The 14,609-nt window shown below is 41.3% G+C and overlaps 1 protein-coding gene across 1 annotated transcript in view; it reads left to right on the top strand.

Moving 5' to 3' along the window:
* NUAK1 (NUAK family kinase 1) overlaps positions 1–14,609 on the top strand; it is a 46,567-nt gene that overhangs the window by 14,369 nt on the left and 17,589 nt on the right. Inside the window, exon 2 of the mRNA XM_041481477.1 lies at positions 8,789–8,909. Coding sequence (XP_041337411.1) covers positions 8,789–8,909 — 121 coding nt within the window. The remainder of the gene's footprint in view (positions 1–8,788; positions 8,910–14,609) is intronic.

Below are 14,609 nucleotides of genomic sequence, written 5' to 3'. Positions count from 1 at the left end.
ATCCCAACTCCGTGTAGCATTTGGCTTTGGTAAATGTGGGAGCCAAAAATAAACATCTGCTTGGCAACTTCACTAGAAGTTAACTGTAAATGCAGTTTTCATCTTTTGAGTGAATGTGGCATTCAGTGCTGGTTAACATCTTTTAAGGAGAATGATCCATAGTTGAGGCTGTAAAGCATTTCTTTTTCTTTTTTAATTACAGTTATGAGCATCCATTGCCTTGGGGAAATCCCCTACTCCAGTTTCTTTCCAGACCTAATTTCTTACATGCCGAAGCATGAACTTTTCTTCAAAGTTTGAAAGTAGTTGGATGGGATATTTGTGAGTTATTAGACATTGGAAATGAGATGGTCTTCCATCAATCTGTGCATGATATGGAGGATATGGAGTTACATTTAAAAGTGTATTAGAGAAGATGTAAGTAGTCCCACTCTTTTCTCCAGGAGGGTGAAGTCTGCACATGATAGGGACTCTCCCAGGATGCCAGACCAGCCTTGGGCTCCAGTCCTGACAGGACACAGCTGCAAACATGTTTAATAACCTGGTCATGTAAGATCTCTGCTTTTCAACAAATCTTCTGCAACCTGTGCTCCTACCACAGCAAATTTGGTGTACTGTGGATTAGGGAGTATTGACGTGGATGAAATTTGCATGCTGTTGGGACAGTAGGGAGGGGTGAGAAGGGGCAACTTGAGGTATCACTAAGGGAAACATGTCATTATTGCTAAGGATGGTGGTTATTTGTAGGATCTTTCTTCTAGAACTGAACAGTGCTATGGCTTAGGACTTCAGTAATACGGTGTAAAAATCTTTTGGGAAGGGAGAAGTTTTTTGGTATATTTCTGACGCACATGACTTGAGGCAAGGATTCTCAGCATTAAATGAAGAAAGGCCTGCCAGGGAAATTTGTCAGAGAATGCATGGTGTAAATGCGCCAGGCTTTTTAGACATAACTGAGGGTAGTGGGTACCAGACAATGAAGGGATGCAAATTTCCCAGTTAGGCAGTAGTTACTCAGGAAATGTGCTCACAAATCCTGATAACAAGCACCATATGAGGGGGTGAGGAAAGAAGTGGAGGAAGGGTGTTGTATGTTGCTCCTGGCACCCACTTTATATACGTACAGTATAAATGTGTTCATCTGATACCTTCTACTGTTCATAAAAACTTGATTCCACAAACATCTTTCTCTGTGAATAAAGGAGGAACTAGAGAGAATATGTAAGCCCCGTACTGAGTGTTCGTGAATAGTTAATTCCTCTTCTTCACTTGGTGAATCATCGTTTATGATATGATAGCAGCAGCTATATCCAGCAGAACCAGAAAAGGAAAATTAAACCTGAGGTAATCATACCTTCATTCTCCCAGAGACAGTGGCACCTTGTACCTCAGCTTATGCAATAGAATTTTGATTTAACATTTATCACACTGACTCGGGACTTCTAGTGCCTTGGCACAAGAGTGAGTTTCTCTACAAGTAGTGACATCAGCTTTGGTTTTTAGAAATATAATCTGTCTGGTACGTTGTGAAGAGGGGAATTAAACAGGGAGATGCTAATGTTTGCTATATGCTGTTACCATGCAGAGTGAAGCAGCTGTAAGAAATACCTTTATGTCCCACAAGCACATGGACCTGAGAGGTGCATCGAGGCACGTGCATCATTGCCCTTTATGTGTGCAGCTGCTGGCTGGCAACAACAATAACAATGTTTTGTTCTTGGTAACATCCATGACATGAACAAACATGTGATGGTACAAAGTAATGAGCAGAAGCTGAGATTTAAATCAGCAAAGGCTCACTTGGGTGCAGATGGCACCGGTTACTGCTTTGAGCAACTCTCCTGATTACTGCATAGTTTGCCAGCGTATCAAACAATGGAGTTGGGCTGCTGATAAATAATTAATAAGGATTTTGTTGAAGGCTTGTCTCCCAGGCAGTATCACCATGGAGATGATCTGGCTTTTAGGATGTGAAAACTAACAATCTCTGAAACAATGGCATTGTGTCAACCTTACTCTTTCCCTGAAAGGGAGAGCTCTGAGAGATGTGTTAGCAGACTGCAGAACGCCAAGCACTAATTTTGCTTACACTCACAGTGGCCTTTTGTCAAGTTTTCAATGACTGCATGAAATGTTTTCTGTGACCATGCAGAAGCTTGTTCTTAGAATTACACATCCTGCATGATGCTCTTTAGTACTGCATCTGGCACAGGGCTGAAATCTCAAGATAACTTTTTTTCAGCAAATGGACACAGCAAAGGTATAATCATGTGGTAGGAGGCTTACAAAAAGAAGTCCTCATAAGCATACCTTTTCAGAACCCTTTGAATGCTTCATTTCCCCATAAGAATATCTGTCCATGGATCCTTCTTCCCACCTGAAAGGTCCAGAGGCCAATTAGACAGTAATTCAGCCCGCCCCCTGCCTTTCCTTTTTCTCCTTTGTGCAACCTCTGGAAGTGCCATTTCAATGCAACTACATTACCAGCATCCCCCTCCTTATCATTTGATTGCAGCCACCTCAGGGACCACGTAATTTTGTAGCTTTGTTTCTTTTCCTCTTGGGTTGGTGATGTCTGGGCCAAGAACCATAGGCAGAGACTCCCCTGGAAAAAACATTATATGGTGCCAGACTTTATTCTTTCTTACTTGGCTCTGTGGAGCTGGAGAAAGAACAATGTACGTTTTCTCTCCCCACCCCCAAACATCCTCTGCTCTCCCTTTCTCTACCTCCCCTGGTTGATCAACCTATTCTTTACCTCCACACCCCGTTGGCACTTGGCACATTGCACTTCCCACCTTCGAATCTCAAAGAAAGGAAGCAGAGCTGTGAAACTGGCTGGGCTCACCCACTTCCCATTACTGGGTGGAGATGGATTCAGTTCACAGCTTTCAGAAAGGAGAGTTTTATGTGTATTTAACCTTCCCCTCTCTCTTCATCCAAAGACAGCATTTTTTAATAATTTTCTTTAAGCGGCTTTTCTGACATATTGCTCAGTGGCAACAGGCTGGTTTCCCTTTCTCAGGGAACTTTGCTCTCTGTCCTGATGTTGGTTTTTTGACTCTCCACAATAGTATTGCAAGAGCCCATTGGAATTTGTTTGAGCATGGGTGATACGTACAAGTACTGGAACCAGCTTAAAAGTCACAGCCTCCCTCGGTGGAAAAAAACAGTTCATATCTCACTATGGTCCTAAAAATAGCCTTGGTAGATAATAGAGAGTGGAAGATTGTTTTCAATGGGTCTGAATGTACTGCATGCAGAAATTGCTGGGGAAGGGTCAGTGGTTTGTGGCATTTAAGTAGTCAGGCTCAGCTACAGCACTCACTGACTTAAAAATCTTTGACTCTGCAGTGTGGCGAGTTCTACCTTAATTTATATTCACACAACTCAGCTGGAAATGAGGCAAACTTAGGTTCATTAGACTAAAACAAACACATGAGCCAACTTCCTGAAATCAAGTGAAACAGATTTTCACTTTGATGAAAACACAGCTTTTTTTTGCTCGGCTGTAAACGATGATGCCAGCAGTGACTCAGCAGACATGGAGATTTGATATGGAAGTGGGCACCTACTGCCATGCCCTTTGCCACATGTTTAGACCTGGAAATACTTTTTTGTACACAGTGATCTTGATCAGGCTCTGTAAAAATAAATTGTACCCATTTTGGTCTGCTAAGCAGCCAAGAAGCTTGAAAAGGAAAAAAGACATTTCTCTCACAGATATGACTGAATGTACAGAAACCTTTGCAACCATGCAACCATCATACTTTTGAAGTATTTATAGTTCAATTCCAGTTATTTGTATGAAACAAAAGCAAAGAAGCATGAAGTGTGTTGGGAAATACTTTATAATCTCTCTACACCAGTTCAGGGAGTGAGTATAAATCCTCTTTCCAGTAATTTATTGCAGCCTTGAAGAAAGCAATTTATTTCTCTATGCTTCCCGCCCAGCACACTCTGCAAGCTGACTCATGGAGGGATGGGAAGCCAAAAGTTCTGCTGTCTCTTTCCTATCTGCTTCTGGAAGGCAGAGCAGCAGTGAAGCTGGGGCTGTGCTTGTGAAGAGCAGTTTGGAGGTGCCTGGCTGTATTAGAGGCTCACAGCCCCCTGCCTGTACCATAGATTTTGGAGAGGGTATTCTCTTTACCTCCTTCTGAGCAGAGACTGGTACCAGAACTGGTAGCGCAGGTGGAGTTGATTTCATCCCATCTATGATGGTCTTTGTCTCCCCTTGACCCATGTGTGGGACCATGCAGCCATCAGAGCTGCAGAAAGTACTGGGGATGGTTTTGGTGCACACAGCCAGTAATGATCCCCAGAGGGAAACTTCACATGGCCTAGTTTTGAGCTGTGACCTTGGTGCTCATGCATGTATTTAACTTTGCATGTGTCAGCTGTCCCACAAAAGTCAATGGCCTGCTCACATGTGTGAAGTTAGGCATGTGCTGAAGTGTTTTGCCAGATTGGATACTATGTCTATAGGGGGTTTAGGTGAACTTGAACCTGTTTTGTTGGGGTGAGAAGCTTTAGATTTCAGTATTAGGAATCTAATATGTTACTCTCTCTGAGTGCAAGGTCTTGGAGTTATCTGAAATTCTCATTAAGACAAGAAGCTAGGAAAAATACAAATTCCTCCACTAGTAATGTTACTAAAAATACTATAATTAAATTATCTAAGTCTTAAACCCTGTAAAATATATTGAAAAGTGTGGTAGAGGTATAAGTACAGTGTTTTGAGAGTACCAAAGGGACTAACAGCACTTTCTCTGCAGATATTGAGCTGGAATATTTGGAGTAGTTAATGTAGCTGATGTAAAAAGCGTGTTGCTTTTTCTGTACTCGTGATTCATAGGCTGTGACCCTTAATAAATTTTGATGTTGCTCTCAGTGAAGCCGCTGCTTTCAGAGAAAGCAAGAAAGCAGGCTAGAAAGAACGAAAGAAAGGTGCCTTAAGAGTGAACAAACAAGTTCTTTCATGAGGTATTTCTCAATTGACATTATTTCCTATTATACTGAAGTTATTCAGGTCCATCATGCAGCAGTCCTGTAAGTGGGGTTTAGAAAAGTTGAGCCAGCACTGTCTGGTGTTAAAAGCATAAGTGCTCTTTGAAAATGTATTTTTTGGAATATATTTCTGAAATAAATAAATTTCATGAGAGACGTTCTATTATTGATATTTTAGAATACCTGGAAGGGAGGCTTGTTTTTTTACAGTCTGATACCATAACATACAGCTAGAGGTCTTATTTTGCTCAGAGATATGAACACAATGAAACATGTAATAAATACCTGGAATGTGATTGTGAGTTGTAATGTTTCCATGAAATACTGAATAAAACCCAACTGGGCTGCTTTCTTGTTTGTGTTGTTTTTTTCACAAGTATGAGCCCAAGTATTCTTGCTGATGTGGACTGAGCAGACTGCTGTATGTGAAAGACTTGACTGGCAGAAATCTGTTTCTTAGAAGGGAAGAGCTGGAATGAATGCTGTCCTGCTCCACTAATCCTGCTCTGGGATGCCGCCTCTGACAGTGACAGTCTGCTGACACCAATCACTCACTGTTTGGCCTTTCAGACCAGGTCACCAGCAAGGCTGTGCATGGCTGGTAGCCTTTGAAGTGTGGAACCTATCCACTTGGGGATTGTGCAGGCCACCAGGCATATGGCATGGGGTGAAAAGTATTTTTTGAAATGCCTTTGAACCTTTCACTTTCCTGACACTCTTTTTGAGGAGAAAAATAGCAATTAAACATGGGGAAAGGAAATCATCCTTTAATAACCAGATGGTTTGTTTAATAAGGTTCTTCTGTGGTGTGTTGCACATTTTGAGAGGAAGAGGCAGGCAGCAGTTTCTGGGGTGATACTGTCCTTGTTTCCTTACTGTCCTCATTTCCTTTAGGAGTAATGTCACCTTTCTGTTTCGATTTCCTCATCTGAAAGTGGATAAATTGTGCTGTTTCACCACTTGCTTATCAAGGTGTAACTAATAAATGGCTACAGCTTATGTGCTGTGCAAATAGACAGTGATACTGCTTTGTTAGTGCATGTGAGTAAAGCTCTCTTCGGTGCGAGTGCTTGTACTGGTAAGGTGCGAGGGGCACTGCCTCCCACGCAGCACTCTTGCTGTGCCTCAGGATTGCAGGGGATGGGCTGACCGTGGCTAGGTGGATGAATAGAGCTGCCCTGACTCCACTGACACCACTGGAGTAAAGATATTTCACACCTGCTAATTGTCTTTCCTTGTTTCCAAGTGCCAAGTGAGGGAAGAGAAAGTCTGGAATGTTAAAACCCGAGAGATGTGTTCAGCATGTATTCTTTCCTTATGTTTGTGATGAGACGTTGCCTGGATGTCACCGACAGAATCCCAAGTACTTTGGCTGGGCTGTTGCATTCTACCCCTGCAACTGGGAAGTGATGCTTTCAGGAGAGCTTAAGTACCATCTTTGAAATTTGGGTGAACTTTTAGGAATAGCCTTTATAAATTAAGGTGCCTTAATTTTCAGCGTGGGTTGTGAGACTGTAAACTCTCTGGTCCTGTTAAAAAAATATGTTCCCAGCCAACACATCTGTTTGCATTAGAATATTGATCTAAACATATAATTACAAAGTGTCACCACACTTTTCAATCATGTTTGCATTTTTGTATCTAAAAATATGTTTTCTTATATAAATTATTCTGCAGAGGCCAGTTGCAGTAATTATGGGTAGATGTGCAAAAGTCCTGTCTGTGAAGCACGCAGTCAAGTTACCAGGAGATTGGCGTGTCCTCTGGGCTGCTGTTATTACTTTACCAGCCATGAATGGGGAAGAATTTGCTCCCCGTTGTATATTTGACAATGAAACCCTTCTTAAATTCTTCCTCAGAGCCAAGTACAAGGCTGTCTTTTAAGAAAAAATGTGTTTTTACCCATGTCTATATTTATTTCTTGCAGGAATGCACATACTGCTCCAAAAGAGCCACCCACATCCTTCTGTATATGGGGTGTATTTGCGTTTGCAGTCAGTCCCAGTGCAAACGTGGGAAGGGGAAAAATCCAGTGTCATCTTTAGAGCTGGTTGCCTTTTCCATCTCTAGAATTACTTCGAGACTATCTTGGTCACTCAATTAAGATCTGTTGTATTACCTTTTCTAGAAATATGTGCCACGTAAAGAAGACTATAGCTGTGTTGTTACTTTTAAAATCTCTATTCCAAATGTTTGGGTCAAGAGGAAAAAAATAATTGTTTTGGTTTTAACATGCAAGTTGTTTTGTCCCTTGACTTCTTTTTGTTCTGCTGTCCCAAAGTAGGGGAGCACTTGAGCAAGACCTTAATTTTAAGCACGTGCAACAGTCTTTGGGAATTCAAGGGGATGGGGCATGTGCTTAATGCTTTTTTGAACAATGTTGCTTTTCAGAGTTGAAGGCTTTGTAGGAAACCTGATCCTTTAAATTGGCTCCTGTTTATGTACATTTCAATTTTATAATACTGTAAGTTTTTCTCTTCTTTCTTCAATATCCTCAATGCTACATCATATAATGAAAACAATACTGGTCATGCCACTTGCAATTACTGAAGCAGGCAGTGAAATTTTTTTTTCTAGAGTAACTGGGGAAATAACATAAATCATAGATTTACAAATGTTTTCCCAGGAGAAGTCCACAGTAGTTGCCTGGAAAGAATGACACAAGTTTGGTTTACCCATAAAAGGGTGGTCATCTCAGCAGGTCAGTCATGTTTTTCAAAGACGTATTGTTGATTTTAAGCTAGCTGATAATTTATTCCCTGAACTCTAGCTTAAAAAAACAATGCAGGGTAAATATTGAGTATAATAAAGGCCATGCTGCCATTCAGTATGCACAATGCCCTCACCTTCCCTCTCCCACCAGCTTCTCTGCATTGTTGCTTTCTTCATTTCTTATAGGACATGAGATGACCTCCACGATTTTTATGGGGGTGTTCAGATAAGACCTTTTTTCACAGGCAACACACATACACACACTCACAAGGACTGTTATAATTTGAATTTATATTGCAAGTTCCGCTATCACTTCCTCTGTTCCCACCCTGCCTTTTGGAAAGACATCCAGTCACATGATATGCTTGTAAAAAAACTTGCTGATTGAGGAAGGATGCAGGAAGGATACGGTTTTGCAGTGACTGCATAAGTGTTGTGTCGGACCTGAAGTCTTGGGTTTATATGAGGACGAGTTTAGATGTAAATTTTAAAGATTTATTTATTCTGATTTTTTAATAAGTCATAACTCCTGAACAGTTTGCCTGCTTTAGAGAACCATGGACTAATCTGTGTTAATGGGTTTCTTTATGTATTAATGTGGATATCAATACATAATCAGCACCCTGGATCCCTACCTCTGTTTCATCAGAGATCTCAAAGTTTTTTCAAAGAAATTGTCTCAAACGTTTCTTTTTGAAATTGTCAGATGCAATCATATCTTAGCAAACGTGCTTCCCATCAAAATCTCTTGAGGAGTTTTGCCATTTGCATAAGGAGAGTGCTTAGGCTAGCACAGAAATCTTTCTGAAAAATGCTGTGTTCCCCCTCAGTAAAGTCCTAAGACTTGAGGAGCCCAAAATTTCATGTCAGCCATTACACTGTAATGACAGTGTATTTACTGTTATACAGTGAGGGAGCTGGGGCATGGAGGTTTGTATTTTAAAGGTTTGTTTTGGTCATTCCATGTTCTGCCAACACCTAACATCTGTATTTATTTTTTAACTCTTCTTAGTGGATTAGATGCATCTGTTCAGTTCCAAGAATAATGCTTGATTTCCTGCATTTATAGGTTGCAATAAAATCCATCCGTAAGGACAAAATTAAGGATGAACAAGATATGGTTCACATCAGACGGGAGATTGAGATCATGTCATCCCTCAGCCACCCTCATATCATCACCATATATGAAGGTTAGTGAATGTGATTTTCGTCCCTGACTGCTCTGTTACGTTCTTGCAGACCTGATGTTCATGTTTCTTGAGATCGTGCACCAAACTAACCCTTACTCCTTGTGTAACCCATCCCTTACCAACGAGACTTCCTTGAGCACTGCCTTCCCTCTGAGCTACCAGTGTTTCACAGATGCATAAACCTTTGCTTGGAAGAGCTTCTTCTTGTGTGAGTTCACTGTGTCAGTCACAGGTGGGAGATGCTTGCATGTATCACCTCATGTCCTTGCTCCCACTGTACAATTCAGTTTCATTTCACCCTCACTCATGAACCAGCCTGATGTCTGTTTGTGTTCCCAGCCCCTAGACCAGTCCTTGTTTGCTTTATTTTCCCTGGACTGCACAGGACTGCTCTTATCTGCTCTAGGACTTTGGTCCTCCCTTACCAGCCAGTTCAAGTTGCTACTTCTGTCATTGCAGCTTTTACCCCTGAATCCCAGCATCCGCTTCCTGTCCACCTCTGCGCACTTTCCTGTCAGTCTGGTGGCTGGCTTATCATTCCTGTTTCCTTATCCTGTCTTCCTCCTCTACCTCCTTTCTTCCTGGGACACAGCTGGGAAGATTTGCCGGTTTGTTTATGTCCCAGCACTAGCTCAATGGGTCACGCCATGTGCATGCTAAAAGATGCCAGCCCAAAGGCCTGTTGCTGCACGGAGGGAGTCTGCATGCTGGATGTGGGATGTAGATTCCAGAGGTTCAGAGGAAACTGGGTCAGGTAGACTTATCCCTGGGGATCACCCTTTTTCCACTGTGAAGAACAGGAAACCTGAATGTAGTCCTACACATTTCCATAGCTGTGAGGTAAATGCAGAAGGTGATGAGATGTATATGGCAGCTCTGCTTGGAGAGTTGATACGACTGATTAAAACAAGGGCTGTCTTGGCATAGTGTTACACTATCTCATATTGAGTTATTCAAAAGCACGTTCTTGTACTTGAAAAGAGATGAGTATCTGCCTTTTTATTGAATAAACTCGGATAAAGGAACAGAAAAGGGGAGGGATGCTGTGTCAGCATGTAGATTGCAAATGGAACAAAAGTTACTTCAAATACGGATGGGATCTTAGGAAGAAAAAATATTAAGCACGCTGTGGGTCTTTGGCCAGTTGCCCTTCTCATCCTTACTTAAAATAGTTTTTCCTGAGTTAAAATATTTGTAAAAGTGAAAAAGATGACAGCATTTTTAGGAAGCAGACACTAAGTCCTGTGGGAGTAAAAGTTCCCTCTCTGGCCCTGTGGAGGGAGGAGCAATGCTTCTGCAGCAAAGCCAGTTGAGCTCCATGATGGAGAATTCATCTTGGCTGTGGAGGATGAGCATCTATATCAGGTTCTGGTGTGTTTTCCAAGCAGAGTCAGTATTTGGCCTGTAGCAGCCAATGCTGTAACTTAAGATACGGTAGCACTGGGAAGATGTGTGGTTGTGCAGCTGAACCCACAGGAGCTGCCCAGAGGTGAGGGTGTGACGTCAGGGGCCCTTGAGTGTGTGCTTCTCTTGAAGCTGAAGAGTACTTGATGTGAAGTTAAGGAACTACTACATCAAGGACTAAAGTATTTGTATAATTTCAAAGCTGGACTTTAAACACATAGATTTTCCTAAAGAGTGATAATATTGCTATCCCCTGACAAAAAATGTTGAAGTCATTTAAATCCTAAGAGATGGGCTTAATCTCACTGAAATTAACCAATCCAACGTTTCTGTAGTTGGTGTATGCTACAAGTTTGGTGTCCCTCTCTAGACAAGAGTTCAGCATCTTCCCGGGGTGGTTGGCTCCCTCCTGGGAGACCTTTTTTCAGATAAGTGGACTAAATGACGTATTGGAGGCTCCTGTTGGAGTCTAGCTGACTAACTTAGACCAGATTAATTTTAAGACTGAAACCATCCTACAGATATTTTACTCCTGTCTCACAAATTTTACTGCAGGTTTCCAGACATGCCACTGCACGTCTGACAGCTCTCTCTGTAGGTGCTAAGTTGTGCAGATGTACGTACCATGGACAATGCTGGATATCCCTGTAATAACCTTTGAAAGCTCTTTGTACTGCATTTACAAACATGTATTTTCCTTAAGTAGGATCTTGTTTAGGTATCCTTTTGACCTTCCTGCTAATAGCAATTAACCTCTGAATTTGTCTACTTGATGTAAACACAACCTTATCTTTTTTTATTGATACCAAGCAAATTCAGATGTGTGGAAACCAAGCTTTCCAGTTTAGAGGTTCTTCTTTGTAACCTAATCATAAGGCATGTACCTTACCCATTACTGCCGGGGCAGAGGTACAGTTGTGACTAAAGAAATTCCATCCTCTCAGCAGGGCTGTAATTGGCAATCTGCCGAGTGTGGCTGTGAGGGAAGTGCTCCTTTAAGTGACTTTAAACTCCTTGAAAGGGACTGGATAAACAAAGTTGCCTTTGCTGGCAGTGTTCTGATTTCAGCACATAAATTTTAGTTTATAGAATAATGCCTCTGTCCATTCATCTGTCTGTCTCTCCCCTGCCCCTCACCCTTCCGTTGCCCTATTGCTTTTTTGCCTTGAAAACTTCAGGATTTTATAATAAAGCCTTTGAGAGCTAACATATTTTTCCAGGGATAGCTTGAGTGCAAAATCTACCTCATCTGGCAATACTTTATAAAAGTTAAACCAGGGAAGGAACATTCTGCAAACATTAAAACACGTGTTGGGCCAATCATGAGGGTGAAGTTACACTTGATACGTTTAGGAGTGAGCTCTTGAGTCTTTGTAGTGTGAAGTACAGTTGTCTGCATGACTTTCTGTGCTGAAAGAGTTGTCTTTGGTCAGCATAACCGTACAGAAAACTCTGCCCTTTTGCAAAATGTACTTAAAGGTAAGCAGACTATTAGCTAACATGTTTGTAGAAATAGTTTACTGAAGATCTTCCCTGGAGAATTAATAAACATTAGGATTAAAATTTGGTGCTCATGGAACATGATGGCATTAATGTAAATGAGTAACTGAAGGAAAGTGTGTGCTGAAGTGCTCTGCTGAATTAGGGCCAGGATGCTTATAAGAATGCTGCACACTTTGCATTAACAAGGCACAAAATACGGATCTCCCAAGTAAGATGCACTCCTTCTTTTTTCTAGGTTGCATTTTTTGTACTCTTAAGAAAAAGCAGAGAGATTCTCCATCATGTGTCTGCCAGTTCACAATGGCTTGAGCTAGGTTGCATGCTTAATCAGAAGACTGGTTCAGCTCTGCTTTCAAACCCCAAAGGCAGTAGGAGATAATTTGACAGTGTGTAACAGCAGTGGCATAGTATTCCAGGATACTCACTGCACTTGCCAAATACATGTTCAATCTCATGCTTTGTGCCAGACTTCATGCGACAAAGCATAAACACACTTGGTGTTTCACACACACATAGGCCTGTCTCTAGTGTGGGAAGCTGTGTCAGTCAAGTCGCCATATCATCAGCAAAACCAGCTGCATTGTCAGAAATCTGCCTGTGTGGCAGCTGTTAAAGGTGTGTGGACACAAGCCATGTTGCTGAGGAACTTCATCCCTGCAGCAGCGCTGGCTCAGACAGGTGTCTCCTGCCATCAGCTGCATGTGGACCTCAGGGTGGGGCAGCAGCCAGGGGCCAGGGTGGCAAAACAGTCACCTATCTCAGGCTGTGACAGTTCAGAGCAATCCCAGCCTCTGTCCAAGCCCTTGCTATCTCCTGGTTTTCAGACATAATCAAAACAAACTTTGGTGCCTGATGACCCCACCCCTTCTGTGTGCAAAACACCTGAAAAAGCCACGAGTCCCTTTAAACGTCACGTGGATGACTGGGCTTTAATCAAGAATGTTGGAAGTTGGAAAGCTGAAATTATTCTTTTTTTTGGCCAAGAGAAAGTACTTCAGTAGTGATAGTGTTTCACCACATTTCTAATTGATTTCCTCTGATTATGTAGGCTTTTGACTTTCGAGTGCTTTATTCTCATTGTTTTCAGTTGATAACATCCAAGAACATCAAGTAATATTTCAAGTGTCTGGAGATACTAATGAAACAAGAATAAACAAACTTAACTCTTTGGTTATCATAACCCAGCTTTATGAATTTCCTGCCATTCAGGGTGATCACCTAAACAGACTTCATCGGACATGACATAAATTCAAATGTGTGAGATCACGGGCAGGTCCGGTTTAAATGTCAAACTGATTGCCAGCAGCGGTGAAATTTATTTCCATCTTCCCGTTTACACAGTCCTACCATAGCAATGTAAATATTCTTCTCTGAATTTCCTCGACAGTTTAAATCATATTTGAATAAAAGGGAGTTAGTGCTTGTATTCTTTGCCGAAACAAAGTCGATTGGTGTAACGTTATTGTGGCCAAATTAGCAACTGTCATTTTTGCTTCCTTCTAAAGAGCAAACCATCATAATCTACATATCCTCAGTCTTGCTCTGTGAGAAACAACTTCACCAAGGATAATAGTTCCCATTCTGATTTAATCTTCTCACTGGGGAGTAAATTATAGCACGCTCTCTGATTAAAAAAGATTATTGCAGGATCTTAACTACATTCCTTTAATTTAAAAGGAGATGCAATTTGGCTGAATAAGGCCATAATTCAGGAAAACAATTTAACACAAGTTTAGCATTAAAATACATACTTTATATCTTGATATCTTCAATTATAATTAAGCATATGCATAATTTTATGTGTATGCATATATGTGGTTTTCTCATTGGATCTGGGATATTTTCATGTCTGCTGTATTCTCTGTTAAAAACAGAGATAAAACCCAGCTGAAATAAAAATTATGCCAGGGGGCTGTAAAACAGTCAAAAACACAAAAGCTGAATCAGGCTGAATTTCTAAGGTAAAGGACAGTTTTCAGTACTCACATGACTTTTTGAAGAATAATTCAAGGCTTATTGCACAAGTGAGGTAAGTGGGTCATACATGAATTTTCTGAATGAAAAGGTTATTCTAGTCTGCATCTCCAAAATTAAAAACAAACTCGCTTGTTCTTTTGATTTGGCTGACCTTTAATAAAAGAGCATTTTGTAGCAGTGGAAAGGTACTTCTGTCTGCGGCTGTTAGGAGAGTAATAAAAATACCACTGAATGGAAAGACACCAGATGGAAGGAATGTCAACATACTGGAACTAATTTAGGAGATTGCTCTGATAGAGAGCAAAGGCATGAGGAGAATTCAAATGGTTCCAGTGCAAAGAGATTGGCCGCCCCTCTTAAACTAACAAACTAAAATCCATACCACAGGGTTACATGTAAACCAAATGGAATCGGCCCACGAGGAGATAGTCTTTTGGCGGGGGGAAGGAATCCACCACCCTCAGCACTCACTCTGACTTCAGTATTCTATGAGCTTGGAGGAAGGGCAAAAGCCTCCTGCCTTTTATTTTATTTTGGTAGCAAGTCAGTCCAAAGTGAACTGTCCTAATAGAGAGATGTACAGTGTACCATTAAACCTTTCTCACTGATGTTTGCAAACCATGCCCATCTGTGCTTTTAACAGTTTTATAGTGAAGCGCATCTTAGCAGAGAAGAAATATAGTGAGTGTGTTCATTTGATGTCAGACTTGTCCCATGAGTTTCAGAGGAGGTGACTTTGGTGTAGCTAGAGAGATGAATTTGGCAGTAGTGTTGAAAAGAAGAGTGCTGATGAGCAAGAGGTCAACCAGTGCTATT

The sequence above is a fragment of the Pyrgilauda ruficollis genome, unplaced genomic scaffold (assembly GCF_017590135.1).
Source record: "Pyrgilauda ruficollis isolate IOZ18807 unplaced genomic scaffold, ASM1759013v1 scaffold56, whole genome shotgun sequence".
Taxonomy (NCBI): domain Eukaryota; kingdom Metazoa; phylum Chordata; class Aves; order Passeriformes; family Passeridae; genus Pyrgilauda; species Pyrgilauda ruficollis.
Note: the sequence above shows the minus strand (reverse complement) of the source record. Positions and strands in the feature narration are given on the sequence as shown.